This window comes from Pituophis catenifer, unplaced genomic scaffold (assembly GCF_029215685.1).
Source record: "Pituophis catenifer annectens isolate HBS135680 unplaced genomic scaffold, rPitCat1.0.hap2 SCAF_4, whole genome shotgun sequence".
Taxonomy (NCBI): domain Eukaryota; kingdom Metazoa; phylum Chordata; class Lepidosauria; order Squamata; family Colubridae; genus Pituophis; species Pituophis catenifer.
In genome coordinates, this window is record NW_027256884.1 from 36599485 (window position 1) to 36616184 (window position 16700).

Consider the following 16700-nt stretch of genomic DNA (forward strand, 5'->3'; position numbering starts at 1 on the left):
TTTTAATGACCCATAAAGTATAGTTACAGTTGTTATAAATTAAGTCTAGCTCATGAATACAGAAGAGGAAAACAGACTCAATTTTTATTTCAAACTGTTCTTTATTTCCTTTACAGAGTCCTCTACTTACAACCACAATTGAATTGAAAATGTCCATAAGCCAGTTGTGAAATAAATCATAGAGTTGTTAAGTGAATTTGGCTTATCCCATTGACGAGAACAGCTGAGAACTTTACAAATGTTGATTACATGTCCCTGGGACAGTGCAACTGTCATAAATATGTGCCAGTTGCCAAGTGGCCAAATTTTGATCACCTGACCATGGGGATGCTGCAGCGGTCATGTGAAAACTGGTCATAAATACCCTTTTTCAGTGCTGTTGTAACTTCAAACAGTCACTAAATGAATAGCTGTAAGTTGAGGACTACCTGTACTTGATCGGATTTCAGGATTTTTAAACAAATATGCAGATAAACCCACTGATTTAGATAACTTTATGTTAATATTAACCTACTGCAGGTTAGGTTAAACTGATCAATACAGGCCTACAGCTATCAATGTAGCTCCCCCAAAATTTATCATACAATTTTTACCAAGTCCTAAAGTGACACTGCAGCAGAGAGGAGCGTATACCACACTTAGTGGTAAGAGTCCAAACAGATACCACATTTGTAAGTAAGATGGTCCATCACAAGTGATTTCAATGGCATGCCAAGTTTAAAAATTGCTTTTACTTTATTCCTGTATGAATAATGAAGTTTCTTTTTACCATCATCGATATTTGTTAGGCTGAAATAAAACACATTATTTTATAGCAATAAATATTCTGGTTTCATTGAAGAGCAATTCTGAGTAATTGGGCACAGCAAAGAGCTGCACATGAGGCCTTAATCCTCCTCTGAGTCACTTTCTTCTCTCTTTGTTGGAACAGAGCACTTGATGGACGTCATCATCTGATCTTGAATTTGTTTCCTGGGGTTCTCTTCCAGGTCTGTCTTAATGGCACCTGACTCAGAAATTTTCCATTCTAATTCTAAATGTAAGAGATAAACAACAGGAAGAAATGACACATTATGAATGCCTTGTGAAGTTGGAAAGAAGAAAGTATCACCATGTTCCTTCTCCCTCTGAACAATTCCATCTGTTGTTTTCTTTTCCACTTTTACTATAATGCTAAGTTCTACATGAACTCCTTGAAGCAGCCTTCAGGACATTAACTGACATGCTACAGCTAGCCAAGAATGGACACTTCATCTCACCTCCTTTATCTTGTTTGCAATTCATTTGGAACTGCAACAACTGTTTGGAATGGAGGGGGGCATCTTCTGTAGAGCTCAAAGACATAAACACCCAATTCCCTGCTTATTTCTTTACAGCAACAAAACAGACACTTTCCATGTAGCAGCAGGTTTTTATTGCACATGTTCACACTGGCTTACATCCCAGAAATGGAAGCAAGTCAATAGTACAAGTTAATCAGATATCACACTGTTAACTCTGTGGGCAACCTAATCAGTCAATCTCATTTATGTTAGCTTAAAAAGAAAATTAGCATGATCTGGATTTTCTACTCAGACTAGTTCTACAGATGTGATGATTAAAGTGACTAAAGTACTGGGGGGAGGAAGGGATAAGAGAACAAAATGAAGTAGATAACATTAAGAGGGGAGCACTCATTCCTATTTCTATGTTAGAAAAGTATGTTCATTTTGCTTGTATAATAGTTTATCTAACATGTACTAGAAAAGGACTGATGTTAATAATCAGAGTTTTCCTCCTACAAAAAAAGCATTGATTACATGCATCATACACAATTGCCAAGATGTGCCAAATATAACAAGTCTTGCCTACTATGCTGATGCAATTGGAGCTCCCGAAAAAAAGGGAGCTAAACATTTTTTATTAAGATTCAAATCAATCAATTTTAAAAACTAGCACAACATTTATCCATACCAATTCAGAACGGCTTCAATTGATAGAAAATATAGGAACACATATACAGTAACTGGTAAAGCAGAAGGAAAGGAGGACCACTATCTCAAAAAACCAAAACCTCTTTTATTTAATAGATTTATTTTTTGCAACCTTAACTTTTTTGATATGGAGATTATTTAAGGAAGGAAAGTAAGAATACACTGAAGTTTAGTGGCAGACTACCTTAATCAATTTTCTGTGTAGAAAAGAATTCTGTTTATTGAGAAATAGACACTCACCATCTCTTGTCAAATTCATGCCTCCAAATACCAGTGGCCCAATAAACTGGGCCTTGATGTCACCTTCCAGGTAGACAAAGATTGTGGGGAGGTTTCTATCAGGATAGTTGGGTATGCAAGTTGTAGAAATAGCTTTGACAAACTTGACATCCTGGAACTTCCTGGCAAGTCCACTTAAGTGTTGGTTTATCAAGGCACAGAGAGGAATACTAAATTTGAAGAAAGAAAAAAAAAAGACCCATATGCAAAAGAAAACAAATGTCCATAACGGGCAATATTCATGATTTGTAGCTACTGTTTACAAACAGAACTGTATCTACAAGTTTCAGCAGACTGCCTATTAAAGTAGTCCTCAACACAATTGGGACCACAATTTCTGTCGCTAAACAAGGTGGTTAAGTGAGTCATACCCAATTTTACAACCTTTTTTTGCCATTATAAATACATGGCAGTTGCCAAATAAACTAATTTTGATCACGTGACCAAGGGTCATTGTGACAGGGATAATGTGAGGACTGATTGTAAGTTACTTTTTTTCAATGCATTTGTAATTTAGAATGGTCACTATATGAATGCTTGTACGTTGAGAAGAAGGGAAGAGGATCTCTCATGTGAATAGGAAACCATCCACATTTCCACACGGTTAAGATTATTGCAACCTCTATTGCAGTGATGGCTAATCTTTTTGCTGTTGTGTGCCAAAAGCGGGGGGAGCGCGCCCACATCCACAATTCAATGCGCCCCACCCCCCCAGGCATGCAGGCGTAACCCCGTGCTCCCCATTTTTGGCACATGATGGCCTGGTGGGCCCGATAGGCCCGTTTTTTCCCCCTCCCCAGGCTCCAGAGGCTTTCTAGGAGTGAAAACGGTCTTCCCCACCCCCCTGGAGGCCCTCTGGAGGCCGGAAACGGCCCATCTGCCAACTTCCAGTGTGCCCAGAAGGCCCGAAAATCAGTTGGCCTCTGCGCTCAAGTGCGCTGCGGCTGAGCTAGGGCAATGCTCGCGTGCCCACCAATATGGCTCCACGTGCCACCTGTGGCACCTGTGCCATAGGTTCGCCATCACGGCTCTATTGCAACCTCTATTAATTTGCAACTGAATTAGGCATAAAAAGAGAAATTATACTTTTAATGCCTCTCCTTGGACAGCAATTAGCAGTATTGTCATACCGTAGCACAATGATCCAATCTACCAGAGAAAAATTATCCAGGAAGACAAAAAGCCTTGAAATGCTTGCTTACCCTTGCTTGTAAAGATGCAGTATCACCCAGATATTTTTGCCAGCTTTTGTAATTTCCTGAATATAATCCTGTCCTGAGATCTCCAAAACTTGTCCAAATTTATTCTTTGCTTGAGACACTTTCCATTCAGCTATTCTCTGCTGCCTGCACAATATAGAATCAAGAAAAGAAACTTATACATATATAAATATTTCCTCTTTATAGAAAAATGTTTAGTTATTCAGAACAGAGCCAGCTTTCTCCAATCTGGGTCCTTCAGATGCCTGGGGCTGCTATTCCCAGAATTTCTAGCCAGAGTGATAATTCCTCGTTCAGACCATATTTAGCAGGAGATCGAATACGTAACATCGCAATAAAACTTTGACAATTTTAATGGATGTGGGGCAATGCTTTTATCCCAATATTGCAAGCAAGTATTTAAAAGATAACAAACTGTTTAAAGCTACCAGTAGTTCATTTATCCTCTGAAACTATGTCTTGCTTTTAAACAAATTGCTTTTAAACAAATCCCAGTAATAAGGTTTACCAGTCACATTATGTCATAAACCATGGTTCTTCCCCTTTATACATCAAAATATAAGGGAGATGAAAATTACCGTGTTTCCCCGAAAATAAGACCCTGTCTTATAAATTTTTGAACCCCCGAAATAAGCGCTTGGCCTTATTTTCAGGGAGGTCTTATTATTTTAGGGCGTGTGGAGCAAGACGAGGCTCTCCTTGGCATCTTACGTGATTTCCAGCTCTGTCTCCCTAACCCTAACCAGAGGAAAAGGCGGGACCGGCTGCGCATGCGTTTAAATATTTTTCGGGGAGGGCTTATTTTCAGGGAGGGCTTATTTTAGCCCATGCACTCAAAAGCCTGATTGGGCTTATTATCCAGGGAGGTCTTATTTTCAGGGAAACAGAATAAATATTTTTGAGAGATTAAAACAAGGCATAAAGAAATATTAAGGGTAGTAGAGAATGGGGAAAAAAAGATGTTTAAAACTACTCTCCAGATGCAACTTGTCCCCAGATTCAGGGAAGTCTTCATCACCAACTGCAGTATATCCAATAATTTTGGCTCTAGATTTTAACTGTTTAAATATCATCACTTAGATTCAATAATCCCAAACTGTAAAAGAGAAAGATCAGATTTTATAGATCATAATAGAGTCAGAAAGTTGTTTTATATGCCAGTCATGTATTGTCCACTTTGACACAGACTGTCCTAGGTATCTGACAGATACCGTACCTTTCTTATCATCCCAATATTAAACTTTATAAAATATTATACACATTATATAACATTGGCAGTTAAGTACAAGTCTAGGCCCTTTAAAAAATTTGAGCAAGTGCTTTCAGGGGATAAAAAAATGGTACTTGCGCTGATCCAGCTAAAAGTTTATGAACCGCACAGGCAAACATTTATCTTAAATGTACTTATAATTAAACTGCTAAAAGAGGCTTATATCCAAGGAAGGACACTACTGCAACACCCTCTAATTTATCTAATTTTTGTTTTAATTATAACATTTCAATTTCTGATTTGGAAATATAATTTCCCAGATGATGTTGGCTACATAATACATTTACTGAGGTTAGGTTTCTTCCTGAGTGAATGCCAATATCATAATGTTTTATTTATTTAGAGACAAAAGCTTCAAATACATCTTTTATAGAGCAAATATTTTTTTAAATTCACTGTTCCATTCATTTTGTCCCTTATTGTGTCAGGCGCTATCAAAGTGAACTGAAGGTTTATTGCACATACAAGATACCTGTTTATTTTTATGGATCTGACTGGTTTAACTATAATATAAATTACTCTAATTTTTGAGTAATTCACTTAATTCTGTTTTTGTAAATTATAGATATCTTCTATAATATCCATTAATTTGATATGAATTTTCTGCTTCTCTGTTCTTATATGCTATGATACATTGGCATACGTACGCACAGCTATTTTGCTCAGTGCACCTAGAGACAGTAGGATGTTGTGGCCCGCCAGTGGCCTGCACAGATCGTGGCTGATTCCGAGGAAGAGGAGGCTGGTGTGGTGTCGCGCCAGCAGCCTGCACAGCCCGCACTCGTGGCAGACAGCGAGGAGGCTGAAGAGGATGTGGTGCCAGAGGCCTCACTCAGCCAGGGCCTTCAGAACCTCCAGAGGTTCCTTCAAGTGGAGAGAGCAAAGTGGAGAAGCCTCTCCTCAATGCTCGAGCACGCAGGGCTTCCAAAAGGCAGGAGTGGCTACTCAGGAGGAGGAGGTCTACTCGAGAGTAGGGCTTGAGGATAATTGGCCACTCCCTTAGCCTATTTAAGTCGCACGCAGCTAGTGCTTTTTTTGCTGGAAATAACTGGTATTTATAATCAGAGTATTTTGGTTTATCATATCTTGCTTTCTGGGCTGGTTGCCAACCTTTGCGGGTCTTGTTTATTCTTGCTACTTAATAAATTTGATAAGGACCATTGGTGTGTGTCAATATCCTCGGAAATCCGGAGCTGGAGCAGAACATAGGAACAATTTCCAAAGCAATCCTTGCAAAAGATGTGGCTGTTTTAGGAATTTGAAACAAGCTGTTTATACATCCTATATATTGCCAACCATTCTTTTTTTCCAAATGCTTTGTACAGACCTGAGTGCCAGTGTGATCTCACTGCTAGACTACACTTATGCAGGCACTATTTCTGTGAATTTGTACATACAAATAGCAATGATTTAGCAATAATTCAGACTGGCAACTTGGTCACTAATTGAGGCAGCCCCTAAGTGAGACCACAACTATACTTATGATCTAATTTTAGCTTTCCTTTGCTTTATAGACCTTCAAAGGTTATATTCCAAGTATTCTTTCTAAAGTTATTTTTTCATTGTTGTTTTAATTGCAAATGGCTGCTTTGAGGCAGTCTGAAAACAAGGACTACTGGTATACAAATGGTTATTTTATAAGTTATAGAAGGAGGTTTGACTTGGCTAAAACTGGAAAGTTTATCCAGAGTTCTTTACAACATCAACAATAATTTCCAATTATAACTATATCTTATTTATGGCACATTCAACAAAAGATTCTAACCTATACATTTCTATAGCACGTTCATCCTCCTCATTGAATTCATCTTCATTTTCTTCAAGTTCCTCCAGAGTCATATCTTCATAGGTCTTAACTGATATGGGAGAAATACAGAGCCATCAGTACAAACAAGAATTCGGTAACTCTTTACCAAGGACAAATTTCAGACTGTAGACAATACAGAATTACACACAAAGATCTCTTTTGAATGTGAATCATGTAAATTTTATGAATAGAAGCCCTTTAAAGACAGCTTGCATGTTATGTCGCCAACATTTTTGCTCTGTACACCTTTGTGCTGGCAGAAATAGTTTCTAATAAGTCTCAGGGAACTAACATATGTAGAGAACCAAATCTTGTCCCTTAGCTAGCATAATCTTGCATTCTTCCTGTACCATCTGTTGCGCTCTCGACCTCTGCAAAAAGCCCTAAAGAAGAATTTTATTTCTCTGTTATTGAGAGAATTCATATCATCTAGGGTTCTGATTTAACATGGGTCCAGGTAGTAGGAACATTATTCGTATTTCAGAAAGTCAGAAAACACAAGGGGTAGGGCAGGATGAGGAGTGGATCTTATGTATTTCATCCTTATCTTTCTAATATTTGTTTATTTAAATTGGGTATAAGTCAAAGCCGCCAACTGAATCCAATAAAAAACAGTAATATTAACCAATAGTTTAAATAAGCAAAAATGGTTTAAAGGCTTTTAAAAATATTAATATTTTTATTAATATTAATAATAAATATTAATATTAATATTTGTGCCAGGCTCATTTCTGCAAGGGAGGAGGTCCAAAAACTAGGGAAGTAACAGATGAGGGGTCAATTTCAATATCATTCCAGGTGAGCTTATAGGTGAATCTTATTAAGAAACTTTGCAGTAGGATAGTGTAGAGCAGGGGTGTCAAACTTGCGGCGCACGGGCCGGATGCGTCACATGCTGGCCTGCCCCCGTCCGGTTTAGCGAAGGGGAAAAAAGTCCCAATACGTCACGTGACAATGCAAGTTTGACACCCGTGGTGTAGAGTATCTACACTTGGCAAACTTTAAGACCTGTGGACTTGTTGGTTTGGGAAGTTGAAGTCCACATGTTTTAAAGTTGCTAAAGATGGGAAATCCTGGTACTGACCATGCTGTGAAAATGATGGTTTGTTAAATTAGGCACAGTTCTCTCCACTAGATGTTCATATAACAAACTTGTTGCAAAAGGAAAAGTGAATCACTTCTACACAGACTTGAACCTAATTGTTATTGCCCTCAGAATGATGCCATCTCATTAACTCTGCTCCTGCAACTAACTTGCTGGGAGTATTCATTTGCTACAAGGCTACTGCTCCTACTGAGCCAATTCTTATTTTAGGCAGCAATCATCTGCTTCTTTTCTAAATGACGTATAATAAGAAAGGCAATTATAATCTTTGCCAAGGGGGACAATCTTGCTCAATAAAAGAATTTTTAATTCTGAAAAGAGCACCCCATGAATCAAGCAAATGGGTTCAAAAACAATAATCTTACTGCTGATCACATGCTAAGGCCCATGAACCTTACCAGTTATATTAGTTGATCTAAGGCAGATTTCCTAAATATGTTACTCTCCTTAGTTTGAAACAGGCCAAGTTTGGAAATTTGTTATAGTGGGGCACTTTATAATGGTGGTAGATGACTGTGAATACCACAGTCCTGTGCTATCCGTCCCCTTGGTTTATATTCTCTATTTAATTGTAATTGTTCTTATATTTATCTTTTTATCATTTTGTAAGACACCCAGAGTTGCTCCAAGAGTGAGATGGGTGGCATATAAATTGAATGCAGAATGAATGAATGAATGAATAAATGAATGAATGAATGAGCAAGCAAGCATGCCCTTTTCAACTAAGAGAATCTCTGGAATTCTAGATTACTCATTAGTGTTGACCTAGGGACATGTTTTTAAGATTGCTATGACTTTTAGAAACACATATGCAGTTTGTAGCTCTCAGTCAAAGGGTATTGTTTACAAAACTAATTGTTATTTATTTTGCTTTACAAAACAATACCCTTTCTCTGACTTTCTATAGGGTTGTTCTCAAGAGCTGTTTGACTTGAACTAAAAACAAATTATAATCTACAGTAGTTGCCAAATTTCTTACTAAAAGAAAGACCAGAAGTATATAAAAATAATTCATGTGATGAGAGTACCTTCACCGCTAATTTTATACAGGTACTCTTCAATTTACAACATTTACAAATGCTTAGCAACCATTTGAAGTTCCAATGAACCTCCCAAGACTAGGTATGATCTGGATTGAAAGTTCCAATAACCTCCCACCTGGTCATGTGATCATATTTTGGGCACTCAGCAACTGGTCTGCATTTATGGTTGTTTACAGAGCCAAATTACATTTTTTTGCTAAAACCTGGCATTTACTTTCCAGAAAAAAAGGTTAATTGCAGACAATGGGTTGATTTAATGACCGCAGCATTCTCTTAATAACCGTGGTATTCACTTAGTGTCTATGGTGATTCACTTAACAACCATTACAAAAAGGGATGTAAAATTGGGCGTGATTACGTTGACCCACTTAACAAGCAACCTGATTTACCACTGTAATTCTGGCCTTAATTACAGCCGTAAATTGAGGATTACTTGTATTTCATTAAAATTATATATGTAGATCAAAGTCTATAAATTATATATCCTGAGAATTAAATCCCAGCCTACAATGTAGACAGCAGTTGTAAATTCAGCTGTATTTAACCAGTCATTAGAAACACAAACAGTTCTGAATATTTCTCCTGGTCCTTATCCCAAAGGTGTTTTTTCAAGAGGCAACTGGACTTTCTGGTTTTTCTTTGAAGACGTTTCGCTTCTCATCCAAGTTGCTTCTTCAGCTCTGGCTGGATGGTGGGGAATGAAAGGATGGGCGGAAGCTTCTTGGATGAGAAGTGAAATGTCTTCAAAGAAAAATCAGAAGATCCAATTGCCTCTTGATAAAGCATCTTTGGGTCAACCATGACCTGGATGACTGAGAATCTCCATAGACATTTCTGATCCTTATTTTTCAAGTACAAGAATTAATTTTGAAACCTTTTCACCCAAGACATCACAAACCCAAAATACAATGATTACACAAGGGCCACTGAAGTTAATGAGTACTTTGTTTGCAGTGAGAAAGCTCCTATATTTTGAGATCATAAATAACCCAACAATCTGGGTAATAGTAGTTTCATATTAATTCAACATTCTAAACTAGACTACTTGCCAACTGATTTTTGCTGGAGGATCTGCTGCTCCTTTTCTTCTTCCGCCTGTTCTTGCTCTTTCAGCTTTTCTTTAGGAGGAAGGATGCCTTTTTTACGCAAGATGTCATTCCATTCTGTATCTGCATTAGGATCCTAGAACATAAAACGATAAGAGCACCATCATCAGATGCCAATGTGACAACCTTATTCCGGCTCCCTACATATTAAGACTGTACCAACTTTACTACAAAGTTTGAAGATTCCTTTGAAAAACATTATTTATTTATTTATTTATTTATTTTTATTTATTTTTATATGCCGCCCTTCTCTGGAGACTCAGGACGGCTTATAATGCGTTAAGCAATAGCCTTCATACTTTTGTATATTTATACAAAGTCAGCTTATTGCCCCCACAAACCGGGTCCTCATTTTACCCACCTTAGAAAGGATGGAAGGCTAAGTCGACTTTGAGCCTGGTGAGAATTGAACTCGCAGTAATTGCAGGCAGCTGGATGTTAAATGCTGCCTTAGTAGGAGGCATTAGCCTCCTACGCCACTCAGGTGGTGGATTGCTGGCAAGAAGGAATACCAAACCTCATGACTACAACCCAATTTGCATGTCTGCACAGATACAGTGCATGGTTAATGTTAGGAAATGATTTTACCTAACTTGTTGGGTTGGCAATATATAAACCATCAATATAGTTTTAAGACTGCTGTAGTGCTGTATTGCATCATACTGTGTCCCGATTGGTTAGCTCTGTAGCCAATGTCCTTAAAAGGGAGCTAACAACAAACCTGGTTTGTTTCTCTTTGCTGATATCTTTGCTGTGTTTGCTACTGTTTGCAAATACTGATTATTGTATATGACTACAACAACTGGTAAGAAGACTTTGTTATTGGATTATCCCTGGACTATTATTGTTTTACTATCTACTGCTTTATCTGTGTATGACCTAAACTGTTTATTGAACTGTGCCTTATTACTATTTCCTGAAAGTAAACATAACTCAGTGTATCTGTGTGTTGGCTGTGTTATTTCCTAACTACTCTCAATCACTTTTCATGTGCATACACTCAAGGGTTGCTCTGCAAATTCCTTAACAGTTAACAATAGATTTAAGCTAATCCTATAGTTCTCTTTAAAGAGAGACAATTAAGAGAGACAATTCAGTTGAATCCAGAGGGACAATTTTTGTGTGTGAGTAAATATCCAAGCCTGCTTCCATAAGGAAAAAACACAGAAAAGCAACCAATAGCTAAAAACAGTAAAACTGCAGTGCCTTATATATAAAATATATGCCTTAAGATATAAAAACAGTAGTATTTTTCAACCAATAGTGTTTTTTGTAACATTTGCATATAGAAGAAAATAAAGAAGTGGAAATGTAAGTGACCACACCATCATTATGCCAGCAAAATCATAACAGTGACGAAAATATGTATTAAGCATGGAAATCAAATAGCTTAATCATTTCATACTGTCAAAAGACCCGCAGAAAACTAATGCATGTTCTCCTTGACTAAATTCAATAAAGTAAAATTCAAGTGATAATACTAGAAGTAAGGACTGTATGAAAACACACAAAAAAGAACAAGAACAAATCAATTCTGTGACATCCTTTTATGTAACAACAAGAGATGTACTTTGGCTTTTAAGAATTGACATTAAATAAACCTTTCTTGGATTTTCAACTATAATCAAGTGTATTATCATAACGAAAGATGCTGGGATGAGATATTACAGATGCAAGAATAAACTCAAATGTCTGTCCATCTCCCCAAGAGAGCTGCTCACAACCTCTGCATGGAAAACTAGAGATGGTTAAATTGATTCCTTCATCCAAAGAAGAGAATATATTTAATTTTCTATTTGGAAATTGCTTCTGAATATTGTACGTGCAATGGGAAAAAATAAAACTTTGATTTTGTTTTTGCTGATTAGATAATTTATTGCTATAGAAATGGCTAGTATATACTATTGTGTAAAAGTAAAAAGTTAAGATTTTAATGTTATTATCTTCTACTGTGCTAGAGAGTTGGAAATCAATGCTTTTTTCTTTCTTTTTCCTTCTCTACCCTATATTTTCTTTCCTTCCCTTTTGTCTCTAGTTTTCTATTTTACTTTGCATTTTATATTTTGATAAACCGCTAAAAATGTGAAAAAAAACCAACCTCTGAATGGCTGAACAGCACTTTGCTGAAAGGCCTCATGCTTCCTTCCAGTTTCCTTCCCAAGTTTTATTATGCAGGCAAATAAAGTGTTAAGTCAGTATTTGTCTTGATTAAATGTAATGAACTAATCTGCTTGTACTGCTCAGCCAAATAGAGTGGGTTCAAGTTTATCATTTTGAAAGAAATGGTGCACTGAGTGAAGTCAACCAGTCTGTTTGTGGGCACAAATATAACTCAAAAGAGTACAAACCTTTCTTTAACACATTACTTCCCACTAAGTACAGAATTACCAGTACTTGTAATGGAAGCATCAACTCTCTTATTTTGCACCAAGAGTCATGTTTGACTAACAAAGGATTGTTTCTGCAAGTTACCTATATCCTTTTTATGTATAAAACTTCAAAATACAAATTAGAAGCCATTTTTGAACAGTATAAATATTTTCTACGGGCAGGTGAAAGATTGATTCTCTTTGTCAAAAATGAGGGTTTGGGGGGTGAGTGTCCTTTACTGCAAAAAGTGCTCCATATGGTGCAAAATTTTGGATCTTTGACCCAATTGTTAAAGCTTCATGGCATGAAAAAGACCTGGGACTGGGGAAGCAGAAAGACACAATGCAGGCACTGCCTCTCTTCTTGTGCTACAAGGGATAAGAGAGAACATTACATGGTTCTAGTTCATTGCATCACAGTCATCTGAACCATTAGGTAACCAGCCAATAATATTTTGCAGTTGTTCCATGGCAATGTGTGACAGGGAGCCTGGGAAAAGGTTATATTGGCTACTTGAAGGCTACTTGAAGGCTCATCTCATGTCACTGGGATTGGCCCACCTCACCCACATCAGCAGATAAGGCATGCTGTGAGCCGCATCAGCCAGCTGGTGGGATCCAAGAGATCTCTGCCATTGTGCCTGCCCTTTGGAACATTTACTTGAATCCCATCACTGTCCCTATCATGTACAACAGGAAGGCAGTTCAACGAAAACAAAACCAGACTTTATTCTTTCTACTCCTCCCAACACAGGAGTAATTATTGCAAGAATTTAGGAGAGTCCTAAGAATATACACTTATAAAGGAGAGTGTTTGTAACTCAAGTTGAAATGAGAGGACTTTGGTGCCCTCTGAGCTTGTTTGGTTGCTTGCAGACGTTTCATTAACCCAAACTAGGTAACATCATCAGTGCTTTCACACTCTTAAATAAATACTTCCAACTTCTGTACACTCATCCATAGCGTACATATGCATGCATAGGGGCGTGCATAAGCGCACCGACGTGCCTACCGTCCCTGTCCTAATGTTCCTTTTTACTCTTACTCTTTTCATGTATTAAAATTATGTTTATACTCTTTACCTGTTACCTTATACATGCTTGACAAATCAATCAATCCACAAAAAAGCGGTCTCGGAGCATGCGCTGAACGAACATTCAGCAAACGAAAAGAAACATAGGCAGAAGAGTCACCACCACGTGTAGCTTACTCCGGTGTTTCTCAAGCTTGGCAATTTGTAAATAGGTGGACTTCAATTCCCAGAATTCTGAGAGTTGAAGTCCACCTGTCTCCAGGCTGCCAAACCTGAGAAATACAAAGCTAAATCGACCCACCCATGAAGATTTCTATCCAGCTTGATCAAGCCATTCTTCCGGATTCTCACCTCCCCGGCGGCTAACCCTTTGAAATCCCGCCCCTATTAGGCAGGCACGCGAGACTGTCCTCTTCTTGGGGAAAAGACGGCCTAATTTGGCTAACCTGCATTTTGGAGGGGAGGTTTTGCTGCTGTTGCCGCCGTTAAAAGGCCCAGATCACGGCGAATCGAACCGAGAACCCCACGCGCGTCCCGGCGGATCAGTGGGAGGAACCCAAGCGGGCGTTGCACACTCGCTTCTAACCCGCCCACTGTCCGTCCTGACGTCTCTCCTTATTAGGCTTGATCCGGGCATTTTTCCCCCTTGGCCTGGATGATGAAGTAGTCCGGCAGCGTTTGTTCTGCTATGCACAGTGGGGGTGGGGGTGGCTTTACAGTCGGAGGAGATGCTTTTATGAGGCACTAAATCAGAGGTCTTCAAACTTAGCAGCTTTAAGATTTGTGGACTTCAACTCCTAGAAGGAGAATTCTGGGAGTTGAAGTCTACAAGTCTTAAAGCTGCCAAGTTTGAAGACCTCTGCATTAAATGATGATAGGCGAGAAATTAAGTTTAATATCCACACTTTTTCTTAGCGTGCTTGTGCTCAACAGTGACATGGATTGATAAATCGTAGACACAGTTCTCTTGCAGCTCGACTTTTTCTTTTTTGAGACGCCAGAAGGCTTGGCTAGTTACTGACTAATGTGTATTGTGCCAGCTACACCCAGGCGTTTTTTATTTTATTCTTAATTATATGTTGATTTTTGGTTGAGCAAGAACACCGCCGTTTGGTCCATCTATATATATATGTAAATACAGTAAAAAATAAAAGCAAAATAAAATACGTATTAACAGAAATATCAACCCCGTTACAAGAGAATATATGTAGCTCAGGGTAGAACTATGATTTTTAAACTTGGTTAGTTGCTTGCAGGCGTTTCATAATCTGACATCAAATAACATCAGTGAACATTAGCACCTAATTGGGTAACGACATGTCTGCAAGCAAACAAACTCAGCCCCTAAATTTGACTTATTTATTATAAATTATATTGTGGTTTTGAAGGTAATTTTCCAAAATGGGTTTCAAGGATTAGAAAGAATTAGAAATAAAACATCCAGTAAATAGTAAATTCAAATATTTTTCCTATTAAGTAAAGGCCTTGAGAATGGAGGAGAGTGGCTAATGAATGACCTGGGTGTTCAGCATACTATGCTAATCCAAGCAATTAATTCAGCACAAGAAATATGTCTTGCTTTCTGGAAACTATGTGGGAGCCTCCAGATGCTTGTTTTAGCAGCAGAACCATTATTTTCTTTCAGGAAGGGGGGTTTTTTAACTTCCAATATCCAAAGCTTGCTTATCTTCTAATGTGGAAAACCTAAGGCTAGCAGACCCGGGCTGCAAAATTCCAGGCCTCCTGATGACCAGAGTTTTCTGGATGTTTACATACCATGGGTGGTTCAATTTAGCATTGTATTTCTCAGGCTTGAAGATGGCAACTTGAAGATCTATGGACTTCAACTCTCAGAATTCCTTGGGATGTAATTCAGGAAATTCTGATACCTCTGCAAGATCAGCCAAAAACTTCCATCTACTCAGAAGTCAATAAAATAAACAGGGAATGAGTCTCACTGAAATTGGGGATTTACAAGTATGAATTAAATAATACTGATACTGATACTTAAGTAAACCTTACTTAAGTTTACTGTATATTGATCTTTTGGCTAAGATCTTGTTTGTGTCTGCTCTTAGCTTATGTTCCCCTCCCACCACCTAAGAGTAAATGAAGTCTTAATGGAAAGGTACCTTATGACGCTAGGTACCGTATTAGCAATAAATGACTCAAAATTGCCTTGTTAAGGAATAAATTTCCCCTGTTCATGAAAGGAGAGATGGTTTCTATATTCTTGATATTAAATTACAGATTTGGAAAGCACACTTATCCATAGGTTCCCAATGAATTCAGTTTTCTGGATTTGCATAATTTACTAAGCATGAAAACATATATATTAGTTTGCATTCATGTTAAGCTAAAATGAGTTTGTTAAATTTGTAGTTTAGTGTATTGTGTAAATTCAGCTTTAATCTAGAAATTAATTTTCAAAAGATAAAATAATTGTGGTAAACATCCTGCTGACCATAAAAAGTTTTCTATTGTAAGATGGGATTGTAGTTTTGTTGCCAAGGAAAAATCAGCACAATTAAAATTAGTATTAATAGTGAAGTAGATGCAGCTGCTTAAAGCCACACTAATTATAAATAGAGATGTTTAAAAAGAGGCAGTATTTGCCTCAAGCAAGAAGGAAGTATTTGGCTGTATAAAGACACTAGAGAGTAACATAAGCGGTAAGTAATTTTGGAGGGGTTTTTAAAGTTATAAATACTAACTTTGGTTTTGGCTTTCTTGATATTATCTGATAAAATAAGAACATATAGTTAGCTTTATATTATAGAGAATGTTGAATTTTTTTAAAAATAGAACTAGCTGTTTTATTAAAAATGTTGCAATATTGGCCAGAAACATTTAACCTGTTCTGTAGCAGTTATCTAATTAGACTTAAGTAATAAACATCTAATATTTTATATCTATATAAATAAACCTGCTTTTTAGTATCCCATTTAATACATTGTGCTAAATGGTGGTTTATTCAGTAAACCATAATTAAATACAATCCACTGAGAATACACACACAGCCAATATCAAACAAAGTAACAAACTGTGATGTTGATAATGATGATGAACCAAGAGATTTCATAGTTTTATACAGAAGTAGCTACAAAGCATATTCCTAGAATATGTAATGGTTCCACTGTAAAATTATATTGTAGTTGCTGAGTTAGTTAAATCTTAATCATTTATTCTTGTTATACTGCAGTTGATGTCTTTAATGTTATTCTGAAAATATTTGCCAGGTTTTTCCAAACTGACTGAACTTGATAACATCAGTAGCAAAGCTGTTCCATTTACCTTGATTATCTTTCAATGGAAAGAGGGGAGTACTATTTAAAAAATACTCCTTTAACAGTTTTTTATAGGAATATGGTAACAGGACTTGTATTCTTACTTGTATTCATGTTTAATGCCTAGTGCTTGTTAGCAAAATAGTCTTATTAGGCTCTGTTAAATTGCAGAATTAAATTGAAGTAATAAAAAGTTGTCTTTATTTAT

The 16700-nt window shown here is 37.3% G+C and overlaps 1 protein-coding gene across 1 annotated transcript; it reads right to left on the reverse strand.

Annotated features, from left to right (window-relative positions):
• Positions 1-716: 716 nt before the first annotated feature.
• PDCL3 (phosducin like 3) lies at positions 717-13758 on the reverse strand. Its single transcript, XM_070942912.1, has 6 exons — positions 13652-13758; positions 9747-9879; positions 6508-6598; positions 3455-3598; positions 2214-2422; positions 717-1033 (listed from the first exon to the last, which is right to left on the reverse strand). Exons 1-6 carry the CDS (start codon positions 13655-13657, stop codon positions 888-890), a joined length of 729 nt encoding a protein of 242 aa, XP_070799013.1. The 5' UTR covers positions 13658-13758; the 3' UTR covers positions 717-887.
• Positions 13759-16700: the final 2942 nt, after the last annotated feature.

Coding starts and splice junctions, on each gene's coding strand:
- PDCL3 (XM_070942912.1), bottom strand. Junction 3,599..6,507: donor CGTGCTATAGAAATGTATAG/GTTAGAATCTTT, acceptor TATATTGTGCAG/GCAGCAGAGAATAGCTGAAT. Junction 2,423..3,454: donor CTGCATCTTTACAAGCAAGG/GTAAGCAAGCAT, acceptor CTTCAAATTTAG/TATTCCTCTCTGTGCCTTGA.